The sequence below is a fragment of the Mesoplodon densirostris genome, chromosome 15, assembly GCF_025265405.1.
Source record: "Mesoplodon densirostris isolate mMesDen1 chromosome 15, mMesDen1 primary haplotype, whole genome shotgun sequence".
NCBI classification, from domain to species: Eukaryota; Metazoa; Chordata; class Mammalia; order Artiodactyla; family Ziphiidae; genus Mesoplodon; species Mesoplodon densirostris.
The window spans coordinates 7791810-7816833 of record NC_082675.1 but is presented as its reverse complement, the minus strand read 5'-3'; the positions used below and the strand labels follow the sequence as shown (position 1 = coordinate 7816833).

The 25024-nt window shown below is 45.4% G+C and overlaps 1 protein-coding gene across 4 annotated transcripts in view; it reads left to right on the top strand.

Moving 5' to 3' along the window:
- Nucleotides 1-25024, top strand: part of CFAP251 (cilia and flagella associated protein 251) — a 63243-nt gene that overhangs the window by 20883 nt on the left and 17336 nt on the right. For 3 of the 4 annotated variants that reach the window (XM_060118819.1, XM_060118821.1, XM_060118820.1), the window contains exons 8-19: nucleotides 860-937; nucleotides 2223-2273; nucleotides 3433-3647; nucleotides 6724-6918; nucleotides 7643-7893; nucleotides 8229-8380; nucleotides 9448-9621; nucleotides 10640-10824; nucleotides 18275-18389; nucleotides 19003-19166; nucleotides 23944-24034; nucleotides 24245-24388. In XM_060118819.1, coding sequence (XP_059974802.1) covers nucleotides 860-937; nucleotides 2223-2273; nucleotides 3433-3647; nucleotides 6724-6918; nucleotides 7643-7893; nucleotides 8229-8380; nucleotides 9448-9621; nucleotides 10640-10824; nucleotides 18275-18389; nucleotides 19003-19166; nucleotides 23944-24034; nucleotides 24245-24388 — 1815 coding nt within the window. The remainder of the gene's footprint in view (nucleotides 1-859; nucleotides 938-2222; nucleotides 2274-3432; nucleotides 3648-6723; nucleotides 6919-7642; nucleotides 7894-8228; nucleotides 8381-9447; nucleotides 9622-10639; nucleotides 10825-18274; nucleotides 18390-19002; nucleotides 19167-23943; nucleotides 24035-24244; nucleotides 24389-25024) is intronic. The other variant, XM_060118822.1, reaches the window with a different exon arrangement.

The window sequence follows — 25024 nt, the reverse complement described above, 5'->3', positions numbered from 1 at the left end:
GTAAGAAATTCAATAAGGACTTTAAAAATGGTCCACATCCAAAAAAAGTCTTTAAAAAACAAACAAAGCATTTCTCCAACCCATCTCTCGTCTGTCTCCTGCAGCCCTCCATGTCAGGCTGCAGCTGCCCGCCTCCCATGCGTATATCATTTCAAGACTTATGCCTTGTCTCCCCAGGGATTTCTCACTTGTTGTTACTTAGTTTCTGCATTTCAGGTTTCCTTCACTTCTATAGTGTCTGCAGGGTTGATTTTTGGGGAGGGAGCCAGGCAACCCATGCTACACACCATCTTGGCAGGAATCAGAACCCCCTTCCAATAATTTGCATTCATTCCAAGTTACCTTGTGGCCCTGTTAAATTTAGAAATGAATACACAGCAGTCTTTGTCCAAAGGACACAGAATAAAGGTTATTGGTGAATACTAGTTTACTTTTGCTTGCTCCAATTTATAGATGATGAATTATAATAAATAAGACTAAATAAGAAAGGTAACACATTTGAGACCATTAATTTTAACACTCAGTATTTAAAATATATTCCTATTGCTTACAAAATGCCATGTCTGTTTTTTTTCTTGTTTTTTTGTTTTGTTTGTTTGTTTTTGTTATTTTGACCATGGCACGAGGCATGTGGGATCTTAGTTCCCTGACCAGGGACTGAACATGTGCTCCCTGCAGTGGAAGCGTGGAGTCTTAACCACTGGACCACCAGGGAAATCCCCCATGTCTTTTCTGTTTTATATTCCTACTCAGTTATTTACTTTAATTAAAAATATTATTTAACTTTAACATTCAGCTTAACCAGAGATCAACAGAAAATGTATTATAATGTAACATATTTTCATACTTTATATTTCAGAGCTACCTTACTTTTAATCCAACAAATAATAAAGAATTGGTGAGCAATAGTAAAACACAAGCAATATATTATATGTGGGTAAGTAGAAATATTTTCATTTGTTTTAAATGTATAAACAAGTATGTGTTTATTCTTTGAGTACAGATCTTTTGGTAATGTAACAATATAGTATCTACTTAGAAAGCAATAAACATATATTAAAATGTTTTGATTTAATTATAGCATTTATTTTAGTCCCATTGGAAATTAGTATATTAAATCAGAAGCAGATAATTTAAATTTCATTTAAGTTTTTAAAGTAATGTGGCAAATATTTATTTGAATATATTTTAGGTCTAAAATATATTCAAGATCAAGGGTTTTTCAAGATCTTGGACTTTATTCCCTTTCAAAAAGGAATTAGCAAACAGATTGGTTATATGTATACTGACACAGGGCAAAATCATGAGATTAAAAAAAATATCAAAAGTTAAACATAAACTTACCATATGACCCACCAATTTCTAGGTATATACCCCAAAGAATTGAAAACAGGCGTTCAAACAAATACTTATGCACAAATGTTCATAGCAGCAGCATTATTCACAATAATCAAAAGGTAGAAACAAATCATATGCCCATCAACTAATGAATGGAGAAACCAAATGTGGTCTATCCATCTATGGAATATTATTGAGCCATTAAAAGCAATGAAGTACAGATGCCTGCCACACCGTGGATGAACCTTTAGAACATTATGCTGAACGAAAGAAGCCAGACACAAAAAGCCACACACTCTATAATTCCATTGATATGAACTGTCCAGAACAGGTAAATTCGTAGAGACAGAAATCAGAATGGTGGTTGTCAGGGGCTGGGGGAGATGGGAGGTGACTGCTTAATGGATAGAGGGCTTCCTTTTGGGCTGACGAAAGTGTCCTGGAACTAGAGGGAATGGTTGCACAGTATTGTTAATGTACTAAATGGCACTAAATTTTACACTTTAAAAGGGTTAATGGTTAATTTTATATTGAGTGAATTTTCCTCAATAAAAAAATGCTAAACAAAAACGCTTTGAATTGCTGATTTTCAGTGATATTCATTCCTTCAGGTATTAATTATAGCTTCAAAGCCTTATAAATGTAGAATTCAGATTTGCATTAACTACCACTTAGTCACAATCATTTGTGGCATTTTTATGTATTTACTTATTTTTCAGAATGTTTCTAGATGTCCCTAGAGACAGCAGGTTATCCTACCTGTAGAAATTGCAAAGCTCTGACCCTGTTCAGATGCATTTGTTTTGATTTGTGCTGTTATGTAGCTCTTCTTTTGGAAACCAAGTCTTTTTTTAGTAGTGATTTTTTTTTCCTGTGCTTATCAGTATGAAGAGGGAGATATACTTGTTCACAGTGCCCCACTTTTAACAGAAAAAGTGAGTATGCCTGTTGTGCGTTTTATTACGTCTGACTTTGTGGAGAATAAATATGTGTGTGTGTCAGCTTAGTCATTTTGGGCTACTCTTTGTATGTCTTTATATTGCAAAAAAAAAAAAAGCACCAAAAAATTTAGAACATCACATTAAACAGGCTAGGAAAAGGACACTTGTCTCTTGTTTGAGAGCTGAAACAAGAAGGCACAGAGTTGCCTTGTTTGACCTCAGCTGGGAATGTCACGTTTTTCACCACTCGGCACATGCACACATCTGCAAATGATTGTGAAAGTGCCACGAGGATTGATTTGGAGGTTACAAATAAATATCAGAAAGTAAGTAAATTCACAAATACTGAATCCACAAAGAATGAGGATCGGCTGCAGTTTGAAATGATAAAAATGCCTCGTGTTGAAACAGGGCTGTTCTTAGAACGTGATGTCCTTGCTTGACCAATTGTGCTTCTACTGACCCTCTTGTGTTCAAGTCAAAGAGGTCCACCTTAGGATCTTCTCTGCCTAAGTAGAGAGTCAGGCAGCAGACTTACTGTATCATGTGACAGATCGCCAAGTTTCCTTCATGTATTCATTCAGTAAACTTTCACTGAGGGTTCACTCACTGCTCTGGGTTCTTTCTATACTTCATCTCTAAGACACTCCCTAAGAAAGATGGCCTAGTGCCTTATCCTACGTAGCACACATTTAATAAGAAGTCTTGGGGCATTTCTATGTACAGCACTTAAATTTCCACTGATGGGAAAATAAGTTATGATCAAAAATAAACTGAGAGAATTGTTTTATAATGTTTTACAGCTGGAGCATGCTTTGTCCACAACAGACATTAGTTTCTTTATCAGTCTCTGAAACCTCAGTAAGAGAAGTTGAACAGATATAAATGATAATTAATCACTCCTTCATTTGCTTTAAGCAAACAGTTTAATTAAGCCAGTACAGAACCCTTCACTTCCTCTTAGCAAACCTTCAGTGGTTCAGAGTTGCCTGATCATGGCAATCCATGGGGGAGGGTTTTTTAAATGATTTTTTTTTTACTTTATTTTTTTCCTACTATATTTAGGTAAAACATTATAAAACATCGTGTTGATAAATGTTTTGTTTTATATCTACTACCAAAAGTAACTCATAACCTGTCTCTTGAAATGCAGACGTTCAACAAGCTCGTGGGAAAATTTAGCCAGTCAGTCTTTCATTTGAATTTAACCCAAATACTGTCGGCGACAATGGAAGGGAAGCTGGTTGTCTGGGACATTTACCGCCCACCGCCATCTGCCTCCACCTCTTTGGGCTTTCCCCACATCACACCTTGTAAACTGGTTCATTTGCAGAAGGAGGGTATCACTGTGCTTACTACAGTTGACAGGTACTTAATTAATTAAAAAGTAGCTATAGATGATGATAAAATTATTTTAAAACCCTTTTGGAGGTATACACATATGTTGTATATGCATAGATTGTTTCTGGGGAGATCCAGTTAACTGGAAACATTGGCTGCCTCTGAGGAAAAGAACTGAGAACTAGGATCAAGGATGGGGGCGGATTTAGTTCTTTTTATAGTCTCATTTGTACTGATTGGTTTGCTTTTTTTAAAAAAAAATCATGGGCATGTATTACTTTTTTTTAAAGTAATTTAATATTTTATTTATTTACTTAATTTTTGGCTGCGTTGGGTCTTTGCTGCTGCGCACAGGCTTTCTCTAGTTGCAGCGAGCGGGGGCTACTCTTCATTGCGGTGCGCGGGCTTCTTGTTGCGGTGGCTTCTCTTGTTGCAGAGCATGGGCTCTAGAGCACACGGCCTTCAGTAGTTGTGGCACGCGGGCTTCAGTAGTTGTGGCTCGTGAGCTGTAGAGCGCAGGCTCAGTAGTTGTGGTGCACAGGCTTAGTTGCTCTGCGGCATGTGGGATCTTCCCGGACCAGGGCTCGAACCCGTGTCCCCTGCACTGTCAGGTGGCTTCTTAACCGCTGCACCACCAGGGAAGTCCCAGGCATGTATTACTTTTAAGATTTTTTTTTTTTTTAATTTTTTTTTTTATTTATTTATGGCTGTGTTGGGTCTTCGTTTCTGTGCGAGGGCTCTCTCCAGTTGTGGCAAGTGGGGGCCACTCCTCATCGCGGTGCGCGGGCCTCTCACCATCGCGGCCTCCCCCGCTGCGGAGCACAGGCTCCAGACGCACAGGCTCAGTAATTGTGGCTCACGGGGCCAGCTGCTCCCTGGCATGTGGGATTTTCCCAGACCAGGGCTCGAACCCGTGTGTCCTGCATTGGCAGGCGGATTCTCAACCACTGCGCCACCAGGGAAGCCCCCCATGTATTACTTTTAACAGTCCTTTTGTGTTGGTGAAACAAAAAGTAACTAATTTTTTTTTCTTCTGCCCTAATTAGACTTATTTTGCTCATACTTTAAATTTAATAAAAGGACATAGATAGCTATATAGTTCTTTCTGATTACAGAATAACATTTACCCATCATGAAAAGATGAACTACAACATAACTTTATAAAGTTCCCTAACTCTTTGATTTTGAGAGGCCGCAGGAGCACATAGATGATCTAAGCCTTATGCCTTAGCCTCAGACATAAAGGGATTCACGTTGCCAGATGCATCCCTTCCTTGCCAAGTGACCTTGGACAAGGGACTTAAATGTGCTGAGCCTCCAGTCTTCCATCTGTAAAGTAGGCATAACAATACTGTCCCTCCAGAGTGATTTTGTGAGGATGGCTTGCGGAATCTTGGTTCTTCCCTGACCAGAGATTGAACCCTGGCCCCGGCAGTGAAAGCTCTGAGTCCTAACCACTGGACTGCCGGGGAATTCCCAAGCCTTGTAAAACTCTTAGCATGTCATCTGGTACAGGGGAACTCTAGGTAAAACAGCCATTATCAGTGTGCTGGAGACGATTGCCTCGTGACAAGAACCCTGCCCACATGGTTGGAGTCACTGTGCCATCTGCTTCCCAGAAGCCCATTGCTTTCTTGACCCTTTCTTTTAATACAGAGGAACAGTGAGGTCCTGGTGTGGCTTTACAAAGACAAATGCAAATCGTCATCTTCATTCACTTGATGCGAAAAGACAGTAGTAGAATTGCAGTTGATGATGCAATCAACTTTTAATTGTTGGGGGTCAGGGCCCAGGGAAGACCAGGCCTGGGTTTCCTTTTCTCCATGTTAAATAAAACCCAGCCAGGACCCCAGAGCCCTTGCAGGAAGAGGTCTCAGAAAACACTTGGCTTGTTTTTGCCGTTTCTGTCCAGCAGAGGGCTGTGAATGACATTCTAGCCAATTACTCGGCCCACCTGCCTTGCTTATTAATTAGAAACCTCATTTAATCACTTTGCGTATATAAGAGAAAATTCATCCCACACCTCCCCCCGCCCCCCGTGATTAGAATTATGTCAGAAGCTTTTAAAAAAAAACAACAAGCCCATTTGGGATGGCTCTGAGGACTGGAAATAAAAGCTGTTTTGTCACGCAGCACTGCCTTTGGCTGTGGTGACTGGACAGGGTTTTATGATCGATCGCTCTCACAGCAGTGTCCTCCTGTATCCCGTTGCCAGCCTGCGTGATTTCAGAGGAATGGTTGATGGATTCTGTTGTCATCTGTAGTCTTAGGGCAGAGGATGTAAATCACTGCCCACTGCCACTGCATGGGGCTGATCTTGGGGGGCAGGGAAGAGGAGAGCAGAGAGCAGGGACTTTGCATAAGATACACCTGGATCCCTGCATAGTCTAGCCACGTGGCCCTCATAGGGTTGCCAGGTTTATGTACGTCCAAATGTTGCATGGGGCAACTGCATTTGTGACCATGCAATATATGGGACATACTTATTCTAAAAAGTTACTCATTGTTCATCTGAAATTCAAATTTAACTGGGTATCCTGCACTTTTATTTGCTAAATCTGGCAATCCGAGGCCTTGAGCCTTAAGTTTCCTAGATGTGAACTGGGATGACAGTAAAATCAGCCACATAGGGCAATATATATTTTTAAAATAAATTTATTTATTTATTTGTTTTTATTTTTGGCTGTGTTGGGTCTTCGCTGCTGTGTGCGGGCTTTCTCTAGCTGCGGAGAGTGGGGGCTACTCTTCATTGTGGTGTGCGGACCTCTCACTGCAGTGGCTTCTCTTGTTGTGGAGCACGGGCTCCAGGCACGCGGGCTTCAGTAGTTTGTGGCTCGCGGCCTCTCTAGAGCGCAGGCTCAGTAGTTGTGGCACATGGGCTTAGTTTCTCAGCGGCATGTGGGATCTTCCCGGACCAGGGCTTGAACCCGTGTCCCCTGCATTGGCAGGCAGTCTTAACCACTGCACCACCAGGGAAGCCCAGGGCAGTATTAAGTGAAAGTTTTTACAATGCCCTGAGTCCAGGGGCTGACATATAATTAGGTGTTCAATAGATGGTACTCATTACCATTATTTAACAAACCGATGTTATTCTCCATTTCAGCTATATTGTCACAGGTGACATTCGGGGTAACATCAAGTTCTACGATCACACCCTGTCCATTGTGAACTGGTACAGCCACTTCAAACTGAGCTGCATAAGAAGCCTGTCCTTCTCAAAGACCCCGGCAACTCCTCCGACCGAAAATACAAACTATCCTCCAGACTGCACCTTAAAGGGTGACCTTTTTATTGTAAGGTGAGTTGTTAATGAATCTCATCATTTGCATGGTCAAAAAGTGATGTCTCCTTTTAGTTTGTGTGCAGTGGGATCTTCTTCCTACTCCTGGGATGTGAACTCGAGGGTACTGGCCTCCCTAGTCCGTCCTTTACCTGGCTTGCAGACGGATCTCCTTGGCTGATTACAATCACTATTTAATTGATTTTTTAAGTGAAACATCATTCTCCTGTTAAGAATGTCTAGTGATGGGAAGCTGGAAAGGGCTCTAATCCCTGTTGCCTCTGGAGTCCTTCGCTGTAGGTTGGTCTCCTTTCTCGAAGCTGAGTTTGTCCTAGCACTGCAGTTAAAGGGATTTGATAGTTAATAGCCATAACATTTCAAGACAGAATTATCTGTGAGTCTGCTTAATTACCCTTGTGGTATTTGCAGGCACATCTGTATGTGTGCACCAAACTCCATATTTGCATACACAAATGAATATTTGCATGTGCAGATTAGCTAATTGTACAACTGACTGTCCATCTGCATACTTAATGACTCAATTTACATGTAGAAATGTGGGCTTTTTCACTTGCAAATGGAGGCTGTTGGGTATTGGTGGTATATTTTTGGCGACGTTGGGTTAATAGTGTCACTAAATTACAGACGACAGAGGCGTTTCATGTGCAATTAGAAGCAGAATAGCTGGCGCGCCCCATTCCCTGCAAACACTGATGCTGTTGGGTCTCTCCCTGGCAAACAGGAACTTTATCATTGGAACGTCGGATGCGTCAGTGTACCACTTCACAGCAGATGGGACCAAACTTGAGAAGTTATTTGTAGAGCCCAAGGATGCCGTTTGTGCTATCTCCTGCCACCCATACCGACCCCTCATTGCCATCGGGAGTTTCTGTGGGACGATCAAAGTGTGGGATTATGAACAGAAAAAATACCTCTTCAGCAGGATCTTTGAGAAGGGGCTTGGAGTCCAGAGTCTGACCTACAACCCCGGAGGTATTTTCATTTTGTCAGCCTGTCTTAGGCTCTCAACTGAAAACAGACCCAAATGGCTAATCCCTTGGCTGTCACAGCTCCAGGAAGGTTATCTTGACCCTCTCCCCGCACCAGGCCAGATGGGACGCCTTCTGCCCCTGGACCCTGCAGAGCTCCGTACCGCCTGGTCGCACCCCGCGATGCCATGCTTTCCAGTTTACTTCTCCTTCTCAGGACCTTGTCTGTCGTGTTCGTTGCTGTCGCCTTGGCACCTAGAACAAGGCCTGGTGTGGAGTCGAGGTTTCTTGAGTGAATGAAGTCCTTTTCGATCATTGTTCTCTGGCTTGTGATTTCAGGAGCTCTCCTCGGAGCTGGCTTCACAGAAGGGACCGTTTACATTCTTGATGCAATGTCCTTAGAAAGTGAAGTCCCAGAGCCTTTCAAATATTCCAGAACCAGTGTGACTCACGTCAGCTTCTCCCATGACTCCCAGTATATGGCGACCGCTGTGAGTATTTTCACTGAGTGCCCTCCAGGGGCTCAGCAACCTTACTTAAAGCCACAGGGGGGAGGGGCTGGGAGTTAGGGGGGATGGGGAGTAGCTGCTAGAGGGTACAGGTTTCTTTTGGGGGTGATAAAATGGTTCTAAAACTGTGATGATGGATGCACAACTCTGTGAGTATACTAAAGCCCACTGAACTGTACACTTCCAGTGGGTGAATTGTGTGGGAGGTGAATTATATCTCAATAAAGCTGTTATAAAAGGAGAAAGGGGTGGGGGAAGTGGGGGGACTTCTGCCTGAAAACAAGACCAGGGCCTCAGAACTTCCAGACTTGGATTCTGCTACTCTGACAGCTCGTTTTGGTTTGTTAGTTTTTCGGAACCCTTCCTCTGCATCCAGGCTTTTATCTTTCCCTTTGATTTTTGACGAGATGACATTCTCATTTAAGCGGAGTCTTGCCCTGAGCATTTCGGATTCTGGTCCTTCCCTCTGTGAATAGGGCTCTTAATCTCAGTAAAGATTTTTCTGGGACCCCCAACCTCTCCCTTCATGCCAGTTCTCTTGGGGGATGGGGTGGGGTGCAGGGAAGCAGCCGGCTTCACTTGAACCTCTGTCCCTTACACGCTTCCCAGCAGCACACTGACTCAGGCGCCCCAGGTCCCTTCAGGCTGCTGCCGCCCGTTCCCCGACCCCTGTCACTCTCAGCCATCATGTATATATATTTTTTAAGCGTACCTTTTAAAATTTTGTGTAGCCGGATAAAGAGAAGGGAGGACAAAAGCAGAAAGAGTCAGGGTTTCAGTTTCCAACAGAGAAAGAGGTGGGGACCAGCAAGGAGAGTAAGACCATGGTGTCAGACAAATACCGTCTCTCCCTGCCCCCACCTACCTACTTTGAACCTTGATTTTCTCATCTGCAAAACGGGCATTATTTTACTACTTGCTCCAATAAACAAAGGTTTTCTTTTTGCATAAAATTTCTAAAAGCAAAGTTAGTATGAAAAACATAGTGATGATTCTTAAGGTAACAAAATCTAAAAAGGAGCAACTTCTACTCTTTTGCTCGTACTCAGGATGTAAGTTTCACCGTGGCCGTTTACGTGGTGACAGTCAAAAATGGACGAAGGGTCTGGGAGTATTTGGCAAGACTTCGTTCTCATCGCAAGAGCATTCAAAGTGTCCTGTTCGGGGTTCATCTGGACAGCAATGAGCCAAGACTGCTGAGCCTCGGGAGAGACAGACTCTTGGTGAGCTGTTTCATCTTCCTTTGCCTGGTCACCAGGAACATGTCTCGTTCTCATTACCTCCCTGGCGTCTGGCACAGAACCAGACCCACAGTACGTGTGTTTGTTTGAGAAAATGAATGTACGACAAAGTAGCGAAAACCTTTCTGAGTTGGCACTTGGCCTTCACACGGCTCTGACACCACACAGGGACTTGTGTCCTGAGTGAGGAGGCTCCTGGGAAGCGGCACGTTGACGGCAGGGTGGGGGTACTCCCCGCAGCACGGACAGCTCAGCCACCCTCGCCTCTCAGTGTATGTTTCAAAGCCAACACTTACACTTTCTGTGTGTCTAGGGGACAGGGCCAGGCTTTTACCTCAGTGTGACGACTCAGAGAATATCAGAGGGAAAGGTAGAGACAGTGGCAAATGCAATATTACATGATCGAGCCAAGAGATTCAGAATCCGTCGATCTATCTGTGCATCCATCTTAACTTCCTTCCTTCCCTCCCCCCCTTACTTCCTTTATTCTATCCATCCTTCCTTCTGTCCATCCATGCTGGTCTGGCCACCAAAGCCTACATATGTGTGAAATTCAGCAGGCTGCTAATTTATGACTGTCAAGTGCTGAGATTTAGATATGAATTAGTTCCTACCCTCAAAAAGTTCCCAAGATAACGATAAGTGAAGCAGCACAACATAACTGTAAGAGTTCAGGTTTTGGAGTTAGCTGGACCTAGATTTGAATTCTCACCCTCCCACTTCTTAGCTGTGTGACCTTGGGGAAACCACTGAACCTCTCTGAACATCTGTTTTCTCATCTGCAAAATGGGCACAACAGTACTGCTTTGCTGGGGAGTCGTGAGTATTAAATGGCATCATCTTGCTCATAGTGGATACTCCGTATTGGTAGCCTGTTAGGTGTAGACGTTTAGGCAAGTCTTCTCCTAGAAGACCTGATACTGTCTCTCCCCAGAAAAGGACTGCTGACTGACTTCATTCACCTCAGTCCTCATGTGTGTCCATCTGGGCTTCTCTGTAGATCGAGTATAATCTACTCAAGAGCTACAAAGACCACCTGGAAGTCCTGGACGTTCAGCGAACCGACCAGGGCAGCCACCCCACCTGTATGGTCTGGTACCCGCCACTTACCAAGGAGCTCTTCCTGCTCATTTGCAACAGTGGCTACAAAGTGAAGCTTTTTAATTCAACCACAAAAATGTGCAGGTAAGCACGGGAGCTTCCCGCTAATGGCACGTAAATCAGTTTCTCAGCGCCCGGCTTATTTCAAGTCCCACCTTAAGGACCTGCAAGCAGCTTGGCTACCATCACAACCCTCCTCCCTTTGCAGAGGAGGAAACTGAGGCACAGATAAGGGAGGTCGTTCTCACCAAGGGTCACATGGTTAGGAAGTGCCAGAATCAGGATTCAAACCCAGAGCCCTTGTTTCTGAGCCCAGCACTGCACAGGGATAAGGTACGCAGAGCTCAGTGCCTGAGGCCCAGGGAAGGAACTGGACCCCGAGGCCCCGGAGAAGTTGCTGATGTGTGATAAAATCTTCTGTTCTTCCCTCCTGGATAAAAACAGATAGTTTCAGAATGGACTTGAGGACACGGGGAGGGGGAAGGGTAAGCTGGGACGAAGTGAGAAAGTGGCATGGACATATATACACTACCAAATGTAAAATAGACAGCTAGTGGGAAGCAGCCGCATAGCACAGGGAGATCAGCTTGGTGTTTTGCAACCACCTAGAGGGGTGGGGTAGGGAGGGTGGGAGGGAGGGAGACGCAAGAGGGAAGAGATATGGGGATATATGTATACGTATAGCTGATTCACTTTGTTATAAAGCAGAAATTAACACACCATCGTAAAGCAATTATACTCCAATAAAGATGTTAAAGAGAAAACAACAGATAGTTTCACCCGAATACTACCAGTTGTTTAATTTTTCTTATTCTTCGTTCTTAAAGGAGTTTTAAGTTCAACAGATATCATTCTTTCTTCTCTCAGTAACTATTTACTGGGCCCCTACCTGAGCCAGGTGCTGTTCTAGGTGCTGAAGATGGAGATGAAAACAAAACAATGTTTCTGTCACCATGAAATTTGCATTTTATTGGGAAGTGGAGTTCATGTTAGAAGCTGGGCTAGAGACCCATGTTTGAGGTCAGCATACCTGGTGGTTTAAAGCCATGAGATGAGGGAAGATTCCAGAGGGGAAGGGTAGATGGAGAAGCGGTCAAAGGACCGAGCCCAGGGCATCCAAAGCTTAGCGTCCTAGAGCAGTGGTTCCTCCATCCCGAAGTAGGTCTGCTTCTGTGGCTGGCCTCTTGTGCTGCTAGCCTGTGGGTCCAGGCTTTGCCTCTCGTGATCAGCACTGATTATGGTGCGTGATCCCTGTGTCGGGGCCCTGCATTTGTCATCCTGTTTCATCTGCAATAACCCTGCAAAGGATTGTGCCACTGGGGATCAGAGAGGTGATAAAACTTGCCCCAGGTCAAGCTGCTGGTCAGGGCAGGACTTGACCCTTGAACCAAGCTGTGACTTTGTCCTCTCCTTGGCATCACTGGACCCTGTTGCAGCCCTGGCTTTGGAATCCTAGCTAGTCAGCCCTGGCAGGCAGCCTCTTTCTGCCTGTGGTTTGGCTGCCTCGTGGGGATGGCCGGGAAGAGCAGAGTCAGGAGAAACTGGAGATGAGAATGCTTTAGTGACCCCACCCAGGAGGCAGAAGTCAGAAAACACCAACAGCAGCTGGCCCCATGCTTGAGGAAGACCTTTTTTTGGAAATGTATCTCAGATAAGATAGGTCCTCAAAAGGCCAGAATCACCCAGGATCTTTTTTTTTTTTTTCCCCAATAACCCTTTTTAGAAGGGCCCAAGGAAAAATGACTGAAAAATGCCGTTTCATGTGGCAGGGACAGGCGAGAAATCCAGCACAATTTTTGTTTTTAACTATTAAAACACTGGGGAGGAGACATTTGAAAGAAATATATAGAAAGGAGTTTTAGGAAGATTTCGGAGTCTTTGTACATCATCTTTAACGGGCACAAACTTTTTGGACAAAGAATATCCCATAGATGTGCCCAGTCCTGAGAGCCTCTGAGGTGGCTGAGCAGGCGGCTGGGGGATGCGGGATGGAGCGGTCCAGGCTTGGAGTTGCCGCTAACGGTAACAGCCACAGAGCCAAGCGGTGCAGAGCTTCTCCATTGAAGATCAATGGGAAATGAGCATAAAGCAAATTTCTTTTTTTTTTTTAATGTTTCCATCTATTGCATTTTTTGTTGCTATTTTTTTCTTCCAGTTTTATTGAGATATAATTGACATACAGCACTATATAAGTTGAAGGTATACAGTATAATGATTTGACTTACATACATCGTGAAGTGATATCACAGTACATTTAGTGAACATCCATCAGCTCCTATAGGTACAAAATTAAAGAAATAGAAAAACTTTTTTTTGTATAACTTTTTATAACAGTTCTTTTTAAAAATTTTTATTATTTATTTATCTTATTTTTTGGCTGTGTCGGGTCTTAGTTGCGGCACGCGGGCTCTTCGTTGCGGCACGCGGGCTCCTCTCTAGTTCTGGTGCGTGGGCTTAGTTGCCCCGTGCGGCATGTCGGATGTTAGTTCCCCGACCAGGGCTCGAACCCACGTCCCTTGCCTTGCAAGACGGGTTCTCAACCACTGGACCACCGGGGAGGTCCCTAGAAAAACATTTTTTTTCTGTGAGATGAGAACTCTTAGGATTTACTCTCTTAACAGTTTTCATGTGTGACACACAACAGGGTTCCCTCTATTTAACATGTGGTACATCACATCCCTAGGACTTATTTATCCTGTAACTGGAAGTTTGTGCCTTTTGCCTGCCTTCATCCGGTTCCCCCTTCCCCCAACCCCTCCCTTCTGGTAACCACAAATCTGATCTCTTTTTCTATGAGTTTCTTTGTTTCTGAAGTATAATTGACCTATGACACTGTATTAGTTCTTGTTACACAACATAGTGATTCTATACATTTATACATATTTCTATTCATTCAATGATCGCTACAATATGTCACTGTACAAAGATATTACATAGTTATTGACTCTATTCTCCATGCCGTACATTTCATGCCTGTGACTCATTTATTTTGTAACTGAAAGTTTGTACCACTTAATCTCCCTCACCTATTTCTTTCCTCCCCCCATCCCTCCTCCCCTCAGGCAACCACCATTTTGTTCTCTGTATCTGTAATTCTGTTTCTATTTTGTTACATTTGTTCATTTGTTTTTTAGTTTCCACATATAAGTGAAATCATACAGTAGTTGTCTTTCTCCGTCTGACTTATTTCACTTAGCAGAATACCCTCTAGGTCCATGCTTGCTGTCACAAATGACAAGATATTTATTCCATTGTGTATCTTCTTTATCCATTCATCTTTTGATGGACATGTAGGTTGCTTCCATATCTTAGCTATTGTAAGTAAAGCTGCAATGAACATAGGGATGTGTATATCTTTTCGAATTAGTGCTTTCATTTAGAGCCATGAAGTTAGGAGTTTCTGCCACTGAAGATCAATTGGAAATTAGTATAAAGCATCTTTCTTAAAAAATAGTTTATTGGGCTTCGCTGGTGGCGCAGTGGTTGAGAGTCCGCCTGCTGATGCAGGGAACATGGGTTCGTGTCCCAGTCCGGGAAGATCCTATATGCCGTGGAGTGGCTAGGCCCGTGAGCCATGGCTGCTGAGCCTGCGTGTCCGGAGCCTGTGCTCCGCACTGGAGAGACCACAACAGTGAGAGGCCCGTATACCACACACACACAAAAAAAGTTTATTGAGGTGAAATTCACATAACATAAAACCACCCATTTTAAAGTGAACAGATCACTGGTATTTAGTCCATTCACAATGTTGTGCAACCATCACCTCTATCTAGTTAAAACATTCTCATCGTTCCAAAGTAAAAACACCTTGCATAAAGCATCTTTTAAGTTGTAGGAATAATAAAGCCCTGTAACCACAGCTTAATTGGGAAGGAATTGCCTTTTGATGATACATCCAAAATGATTAAAAAATGCATTTAAAAGCATTTGGAAGAACATGAAGAGGCAGTTCACAGACAAAGGCCAATAAAACCTATGAGCAGATGCTCACCAGTACATCAAAGATGCAAATGAAAACAAGACATCATTTTTCACAAATCAGATTAGCAAAGATAAAAATGATGGATAGAGCCTGGCGTTGGCAAGGGTGTACGGGAACCAACCGGCTGTTGGCGGGCAGGGGTGGGAGGTGTGGGGACAGCAGTTTGTTACCCTCTATTAAATTATAGCCTGTCTTCTGACTTCTAGGAATGTAGCCCACAGAAGTACTCATACAGGATTCCAAGACATAAGTAAAAGGATGTCTTGTTTGAAAATATTTTTAAAAATGGAAACAATCCAAATGTCCATTAATAGGGAATTAGTTAAATGATGGCTCGTCAGTACACTGAAACATGATGCTGCTTTTAGAAAAGGAAAAAAAGAAAAAATAGACGATAGCTCTCTGCATAGTAACACGGAAATATCTCCAAGGCATAATATGAGATACAGCAAATTGCCAAATATGCATGAATATATTTTCATCTAAAATTATACTTATCTGACTTATATATTTTCATCTAAAATTATAATTCTATGGGCTAGAATATATATAAAAGAAATTCTCGAGTCGTATACACCAAACTATTACCCATGATTATCTTGGGATAAAGGGTGCAGCCATGCAGAGTTACGGGTAGATTTTCTACTTTATGTCTCAATATTTGAAAATTTTCACAATGAATATGTAAAATGTTTTCAATCAGAAGAAAAAGATATTAATTTTATGAAATTGTTAGAAATTTTGGCAGTACTAGGTAGCAGTTATATAGCTCCTACTATGTGCCAGGAACTGTTCTGAGTGCTTTATATATATTAACTTATTTAGTGCTCACTGCAGTCTTACGGGGTAAATGCTGTCATTATCCCTATTTTACCAGTGAGGGACCTGAGGCCCAGAGGGATTGACTAGCTTGACTTTTTTTTCTTTTGCTTATTTATAATTTAAATTAAGGTATAATTCATATACCATAACATTTACCATTTTCAGTGGCTTTTTACTATATTCACAAAGTTGTGTAACCATCATCACTATTTAATTCAAGAACATTTTCATTACCCCCCAAAAGATACCCCAAACCCATTAGCAGTCACTCCCCATTCACGTCCTTTCCCCCCTGATCTCCCACTGCTCCACCCCTGGCAACACCAGTCTACTTTCTGTCTGTATGGATTTGTCTGTTCTGGACACATTTCATGTAAATGGAATCATATAATATGTGACTTTCGGGGTCTTGCTTCTTAGCATCATGTTTTCAAGGTTCATCCATGGTGTAGCCTGTGTCAGTTCTTCATTCCTTTTAATGGCTGAATAGTATTCCGTTGTATCCACAGGCCACATTTTGTCTATTCATCCATCAGTTGTCCGTTGGGTTGGCTCTACTTTTTGGCTATTATGAACATTTGTGTATCAGTTTCTGTGTAGACATCTGTTTCATTTCTTTTGTATGTAGACCTAGAGGTAGAATCGCTGGATCATATGGTAACTATATTTAACCATTTGAGGAACCGCCAGACTGTTTTCCAAAGTAGCTGCACCACTTTACCTTCCTGCCAGCAATATATGAAGGTTCCAGTTTCTCCACAACTTGCCCCTGATTTTTAAGGGTCTGAGCTGGGATTCAAACCAGAGTCTGTGCTCTTAACTGTCCTCTTCCCTGCCTGTACCCACTCAGTGCTATTTGAGGAAAGTCCTTCAACATTTCTACTCAAATGGCTAGATAAGGGTGACCTACAATTAGCTGATGCATTGTCTACCAGCTGGTCATTTTAGTGTTTTTAACATTTCACCTAATTCTCTGTGCACGTAAACCTGATCCTGGGTCATCCAGCCTGATACTCTCCTGCATCCTGCAGCCCAGTGGTCACGGTCAAGTCTGCCTTCAGAGTTCGCCCCTGCTCACCTCTTCGGTTTTACCTCCCTCCACCACCAGCCTTCTTTCTCCTTTGCTGTTTCTGCAGTTTTCAAGCAATAGTCCACGTCCCATACCTTTGACCTCCTGTGCGCACTGCCCGTTTTTCCGTTACCTCCATATTTTCTCTGCCTTTTCCAATTCACCTTCCCAAACAGCCCAGATGTCTCCTCATAGATGTCCCATCACCCCTTCCTCAGCGCAGGCTCCGTGCCGGGAATTTGCCTGTCACCTCACTTCTACCCTCGTGGTGCTTCCGTGTCTGTTGTTCCTGCAAGGCTGTGAGGTTGGCAACCAAATCTCACTCATTTCCGAGTCCCGACCTCCCGTCACGGTGCCTGGCACAGAGATGTGCTCAAGAAAGACATACAAGGAGCATCTCCTGTTCCCACCAGACACGGGCTGGGTGCAGGGGACACAGGGAGAAAACACATCCAAACGATGAGGGGCTTAAAATATAATAAGATGAAATAGCTACCGTCCTTACCCTGGGGCAGACCCAAGTTTTATGGGGTGTGAAGTGTATTTGGCTTTGTGGGTCCTCTTTTTAAAAAAAAGATATATAATTAAGAATAAAAAGTGGGGACTTCCGTGGTGGTGCAGTGGTTAAGAATCCACCTGCCAATACAGGGGACAAGGGTCTGATCCCTGGTCCGGGAAGATCCCACATGCCGTGGAGCAATTAAGCCCGTGTGCCACAACTACTAAGCCTGCGCTCTAGAGCCTGCGAGCCACAGCTACTGAAGCCCGCAAGCCTAGAGCCTGTGCTCTGCAACAAGAGAAGCCACTGCAGTGAGAAGCCCACTCACCGCGACGAAGAGTAGCCCCTGCTTGCGGCAACTAGAGAAAGACCGCGCGCGGCAGCAAAGATGCAACACAGCCAAAGTAAATAAATAAATAAATAAATAAATAAATAAAGCTACAAGGATATACTGTAAAAAATATATATTAAAAAAAAAGAATAAAAAGTGGCTAGTGCCCCTCCCAGGCCTCAGGAGTTATGTGTGCAAGGAAGGGGTCCTGATGCTCAGGTCTGGCCAGCTTCAGGGAAAATCTACCTCTGGGCTTGAGGTCCTGTCCGGAAGCCTCCCCTCAGATCAGATTCCTAATTAGCGTAAGAGTGTCTGAATTCAGAAGTCGGACTGCTGTGAGGGTGTGGTTCATTACAGTTTGATGCACAGATGGATTTTTGGAAATCCGCGCGTTGCCTTTAGACCCGCTGTCAGCTGTCTGGACACCAGGCTGAGGTCTTGGCCCCGCCCTGGGGATGAGGCTGTTTCCTCGCATCCTGCTGACGTTCCTCCCGTCCCTGCAGCACTTTTTTCCATCCCTTGTTCTCGTGCACGTTCTTGAGGCACAATGTTCCCTTCACTCAGCTGTCAAGGAGGAAAGTCAGAGCCGCGGCTGTGAAGAGCATCCTTCACAAGCACAGTTTCCCCAGAGCGTTCGCCGTTTGGAGTTGTTGCCCCTTATTTACGGCCGCTGTTAGCGGTTGAGGGAGAGGTTCTTACAATGGGCTTAGCTGAGCAGCAAGACAGGAAATTCAGAATTTAAAAAGTATAGGGCAACGTGAAAGGGAGCAGGTCACAACACCTGCGTTGGGATTTGTGGAATTTAAAAAGCGTTCCTTTTTTCTCTTGCAGAAAGACGCTCCTCGGGCCAGTGTACGGATCTCCCATTGAGCAGATACAAATCCTCCCAGTGAAAACCCCTCTGGAACTTCAGAAACGCTACATGGTGTTTATTAACAGGGATAAGGTACCAGCCCTTTGCTCTCTGCCCCGTAAGGTGACCGTGTACTTGGAGCCGGAGGCAGTCTCAGGTATTTCAAGACTCAAGAAAGCCGGCTTTCACAGCCAAGCCCGCGACTCCCATCCTGCTCCGCAGTGAAGATGGCCATGAATGAGCGGGAATGACTCTCAGAAGAGTCACCTCGTTTCCTCTACTCCCAAAAGTACAGGACACGTGGTCCACCAAAGGGTTTTTCTTTTCTGATTTCTTTACAAGGAAAAATCTTATAAAGACCTACAAGTTAGTTGTATATTTGATGACTATATGGGAAGGCGTAAGATCATAAGATGCCAGAATTGTCCTGGAAAAGCCTGGACATGTGACCATGAAGATAGGAGGAAAGCTTCCTTTCTGTGTCCCTGGTGGAACCTGCGTCTCTCTCCCAAGGGACCACCGTGCAGGGCACGGTGTGTGCGAAGCCCCAGCCATGTGCAATGCAGCTCTCACACACTGAGATGGCTGGTTCTAGACACACAGGTCTCTCCCATAAACAGATCTGGAGGTGACAGGTGACCCTGCCAGGCCCGGCCTGGGGCCCGGTTATCTGAGTCTGCATATCTAGTTACATCTTCCTTTCTAGGTTGGACTTCAGATCTTACCAGTTGATGGCAACCCACATAAGACATCCGCTCTTATATGCCACCCCAGCGGGGTGGCTGGAATGGACGTTTCCTATGACGGCCGCTACGCCTTCACAGCAGGAGGGCAGGACCGGTCGGTGGTGCAGTGGGAAATCAATTTAAGGTACGTGATGCGGTGAGAAGCTTGGCCCCATAAGAAGGGTGTCGAGTGGAGACCCCTTCTTTTCACTCAGGAACAGCAGACAGGTATTAAACCCCTACGACATGCCAGGCACTGTGCTAGGCCTGCGGGTACAAAGACAGCCAAGACTCAGGCGTTGCCTTTGGGGTGCTCCCTGCGACACCCGCTCATATTAATGTGCAGACAAAAGGTTACTGTTCTGTCCCAGGGACCCATGGTATTTGCAGGTGAGGCCGTGTGATTCCACCTTGTTCACCCGGGCCCCATGAGATACTTCTTGTCGCCGCCTGCAAATTCACACCAGTTAGAGAGATCTAGCCTGAATCTCTGAAGAGTGTGTTACAGAAATAGTAAGAGTATCATTTGAAATGTGTATTTTCAGTCTACTCTTCTCACCCCGCTGCCCTGAGCTGAGAATCTCTGCCTAGGGCGAGGCTGGAGAATTGCATGGTTGAGCATCAGAGAGACACGGACTTTGAAGTCAAAGAGACAAGGGTTCAAATCTGAAGGCTACTCTCTGCTAGCTGTGGGACCTAGGGCAGGTTTCTTAGAAGCTCTGATCTTTGGATTCCTTGTCTGTGAAATGGGGGTACATGGGGGTAAAAATAGGGACTTTTACAGGATCCTTGTAAGGATTGGGTAGGCTGATACATGTAAAGCACACAACACAGAGATAAGGACTTAGCAAATTAATCATTTCCTTTTGTCTCTTCTTCCTTATAAAGGCATTTGCTTATGAGCTCAGGATCTTTGTTACTAAAAAAGGGGGCAACCACTGTGGTGATCCTCTCATCTCCCCAAATTCAGCGAGCAGCCCCAGGGCAGAGGCAGTTCCTTGCCTGACCACCTTCTCCAAGCCCCTGCCTCTCAGGTGGCCCCCTGCCTGGCAGAGTCCCATTGAGGAGCTGGGTAAAAGCAGCTCGGAGGCACCAAGCTTCCTAAAAGAACAAACCTGATTCATGGCTCCCAGTAAAAGCATACCCCTCACTGTCTGCCACGTGCACATCTTTCTTCTGTGCAGACATCGAAACTTCGCCCCTTAACCTGAATAGGAGCAAGAACACCCAGGTTAATCCGCTTTGGAACCACGGGGGTTTCAGTTTGCAGTTGCAGCTCTGACCTTCACCTCTGCCTTCACCTAAGAGGGCAGATCTTGGGAATTTAGAAGCTGGAGGTGAACTCTCCCCTTGAAAAGAACCTCCTGATCACATCCCCAGAATGAGCTGCTTAATTCTTGGACACCTAGCCTGTTACCTGGACTGATGGGGCAAGCAACACCCTGGGGGGAGAACAGAGTCTTCCTTTTTTCGTTTTTGTCCTCTTCTCAATCATCTTGGGATCTGCACTAGTAGAGATTCAAAAAACAAACAAAAAAAAGCACCCACTTTCCAGTAGCTTTCCTGTGCATGGCCAGAGTCCAGGCTTCTGAGAATTTCAATTTAATCTGTTTCAGGGACAAAAGATCATTATAAACTAATTAGCACTTCATTGCTGCTTCTGGTGTTTTAATATGTTCAGTGCTTCACTAATGGGAAGAAATATAAAAACCCTAAACAAGTAAACAAACAAAATTCCCTACCAGATCTACTGATGGCGAGTCGTAGGGTGAAATGAAGATGATAAATCCTCTCACGTTCACATTATTTTAACCAGCGCACTCCTAGGCCCCCAAACGATCATTGCAGCATCTCAAACTTCCCCTGGGAGACCCCTTCCCTCATCTTTCTCCCTGTCTTGGCTGGCAGGCCACCCTCTTTCTCTCCTTGTCTGGCATCTGTTTTAAAATCCCCCATTTTTGTGCTCAACCTCACACCCCACTGTAATCCTGCTACCTTGCTCAGACAAGAGCAGAAAGACCTGGATTCAAATCCCACCTCCCCTACTACTTGCTGTATGACCTGAGGCAAGTCCCTTCCCTTCCCTGAGTCTCAATTTCTCCGTCTGTTAAATGGGGATATTATCACCGTGTTCAGAGCTGTTTTAGAGGGTGGTGATTTCTACCACTGCTATTCCCCCTCCTCCCTCCCGCCATCTCCTCCCCTCCCCCTCCCCTCCCCTCCCCTCCCCTCCCCTCCCCCTTCCCTCCCCCCTCCCCCTCCCCCCCCCCCCTTTTTTTTGTGGTACTCGGACCTCTCACTGTTGTGGCCTCTCCCATTGCGGAGCACAGGCTCTGGATGCGCAGGCTCAGCAGCCATGGCTCACAGGCCCAGCTGCTCCACGGCATGTGGGATCTTCCCGGACCAGGGCACGAACCCGCGTCCCCTGCATCGGCAGGCAAACTCTCAACCACTGTGCCACCAGGGAAGCCCCCCCCTTTTTTTTTGTAGTTTTTGTTGCTAACATAAAAGCCTTTGTTTTTAATTTGGTTGATACACATTTGACAAAATATTTTAGAATAAAATAATCCATGAACAGGCACAAGGTATTTACAGTAACAACTGTGAAAAACATAAAACTGACGTATTCTTAAACAGTAATGTCTATTTATAAAATTTTTTGTCGTGAATCCGGAAGACTTTCAGTTCTGCTCATTACCCTGGTCTGAAGCCCCGACAGATGGTGTGTAAGGCCCAGGAGTAGGAGGTGCAACTCTAACACATTTGGCAAGGAAGGACCATCTGTTGGTTTGAGCTCACAGGGAAGTGAGGGGCCAGATCTAGGGGTTAGGACCCCTTTCTCCTCCCCCTCCTCCTCCTCCCCTCCCCTCCCCCTCCCCCTTCTCCCCTAGGGAGCGTTTACTGAGCTCTTGCTGTATGCTGGTTGCAGTGCTCACTGTTTCTTGGGCTTTAGCTCATTCCCAAAAGCACTGAGTATATTTCTGGGCACACACACAGTAGGTTTTCAATAAGTGTACCTCCATCTTGTGCCCCAATGACCTCTTTTTTTGTGGCAAGCTTTAGAACCCAACTTAGGCAGAAAGGGGAAGTTACGAGCGGGTCCTGGGGTCTCGGGTCACCGCACTGCGGGGAGAGCGGCCGGCCCGCCCTCAGCGTTTGCCCTCCGCTCGCCTCGGCTGTTGCTGTCACTCTCTGCAGAGCTGGATTTCGTCACCCAGTGGGAACTCAGCCACTGACAGTCCCCGGATTTCACACCAGAGAGAGGGAGTCTCTTGCCCCAGCTCTGGTGGGACAAGCCCAGCCCTGTCCCTCTGGCTCTCAGGTCAGCTGAGCTGACGGTGGCCAGGAAGCAGGGGACATGGTGTAGTCCTGACTGCTGGAGGGCTGTTCCCAGAGAATCCAGAGCTCTGTGAGCCTGTCCCCTGGGGCCTTCCTGGTGGTGACAGGCTCCTCCATGTCACTTGGGCCTTTACCTGGCCCTGCTTCAGAATCAAGTGGCCAATAGTGGCCTCACTGCCCTCAGAGCCTGTTGGGATTGGGCCTGGGCCTGGCCTGGAGCCCTCTCAGCTGGACACCTGCCTTGATGGGTAATATCAGAGCCAAGAGCCGGGTGAAGACTGGGCCCTACTGGAGATGGTCCTCAGGCCCACCTGGACCCCAGGCCCACCTGGAGAGTACACCAGCTCCATGGACCTCACGCAGCCTGCTTGCATGGGGCTTGTGCGGGGCCGTGACAAGAGGACCGAGGACTGTTTTGTGGCTGCCTCTTGCTGGAGAGCTGTAGGTGCACCTCAATAGCCAGTTCAACAGTAATCATAGTCCTGAGCCAGGCCCTGGGCTTTCCAGGTATTGTCTGATGTGTCCTCACAGCCATCCTGTGACGTAGGCACTGTTGGTATCCCTGTTGTACAGATCTGGAAACTAGTTCCAAGGGGTTCAGTGATCTGCCCAAGTAATGGAGTAATGTGCTGGGGCTGGGATTCACATCAACCCCACACCTCAACAAAGATTCATCACAGGAGAAAAATAAAGGGCTTCATGTGGAATCCTTTCTGTGCATTCACTTTAATTTTCACAACAATCCCCTGAGGCAGACCCTATAATTATTTCCATTTTACAGAATAGGAAACTGAGGCCCTGAGTGGTTAAGTCACTTGCCCATGATCACACTGCTTGCAAGTGGCAGAGCCAGGGCTCACAGGCATGTCCCTTTGACTCCAGCTTCTGTATACATAACCACTTCCCCACCGTGGTCTGCACAAAGTGTGTCTTAATAACCCTACAAAGAGGCTAATGGTCTGATTAGCAGAAATCCAGTTAGTGGATTATTAAGATGATTTCATATTATTATTAGCATCTTGTATGAGGTAAAGTCAGCCTCATACAAAAAGTAGGTTTTCTTACCACTTAAAGGGCCTATTTTTGGAAAAATCTGACCCTGTGTTAGAGAGCAGAGGGTTATTTTTATCTGACTGGCGTGGGTCCCTTGCGGCCTCCAGAGTTTTTATGGAAGCAATTAGCGACGGCCATCCACCTGTGCCACGTCCCATTCTTCTGGCTCTGGTCACATGCAGATCTAAAGTTACAGGAGGGCCGCTCAGGGGACTGTGGACTCACCACTCTCCCTCCCTCCCTCCCTCCCCCCAGAGATTGCAGACAAATTGCCAGGCGTCTGCCCTGTCATGCAAGAGAGAATATCATCGTCATTAAGGCGGGTGCCCTGTACCACTGGGTTCCACACTTGAAATTGAATTTTCCATTTGCAGCTTCATTTTGGAGGGAATTTGCTTAACAAGTGTACAGAGACCCTAATCGTATCCTCGCTGTGATACCCTTCGGAGGTCCGCAGCTGGGCGGCCTTGCGGTGCGCTGCGTTCCTGACTGACTGCTGGCTGATAACGATGTTTCTCTCGTTGTTCTAGTGCCCTGGAGGCGGCAGTTTCTCTTGGGGGCGAAGACCTGACCCCATTCTATGGTCTGGTGTCTGGTGGCAGGGAAGGAAAATTCTACAGGGTAACTGTCCTCAGAGTAAACACTTCCTGGTAACCTCTAGCTAAGTCTGTAAAACAGATGTGCCCGGGGTTAACCTTCTTGCTTTTTGCCAAAGCTGTTTCCCCCACTGAGCTTAAAATGTACTTTCTAGTAAATGTCCTTGAAGTCTAAATGGCTGCTTTAGACTTAAGCCAAAAATGCATGTTGTGTTTCCACTTTATTTCCACATAGGAGCTGGAAGACTATTTTTACTATTCTCAGCTCCGTAGTCAAGGTATTGATACAATGGAGACCAGAAAGGTGTCGGAACACATCTGCCTGTCGGAGCTTCCTTTTGTCATGAGAGCAATTGGCTTTTACCCATCGGAAGAGAAGGTAGGTAGAATGAAAACAAGAACAGCCGTGCGATGTGTTATTTATAAAAATGACCTCAGGGAGCAGTCATTATAGGTCAAAGTGGAAATTTAACACTATTCTTACAGAAATGGATCAGAAAGGAGGTCCTGGGCATAGCAGATGCACTGCTTAGAAACAGACTTGCCATAAAGATATTCCTGTAAGGCGGATTCCTTACCAGATTTTGATGTTCGTAAGAGCATGGGCTTTGGAATTAGACAGAAGGCCCCTAGCTGCACGAGGACCAGCCTCATCCAGTTCAAAGAGTTGATGCCCCCGCACAGCGCTTGGCACAGAGTAGGCTACGTAAGAAGAGCTCAGTAAATGCCTGCTGTTGTGACCCTTTCCCTGTAGCTGCCATTCACCTGGCCTGTGTGAATGGGCTGCTCCTGCGAGGTGGGTGCTCATCCCGGGTTGCGGATGGAGCTCAGGAGATGCAGCTGCTCCTCAGAACCTCGTAGCACACGCCAGCTGTAAGGGGCTCCCAGCAGGGACCAGAGGAAATGGTCCTCGTGGAGACTGTGGCTTAAAATGCAACTGATTGGGTTCTCTTACTTGAAATGCTAACACATTCTCATTGTAGAAAGTTTGGAAAAGATACACAAGTGGAATGAA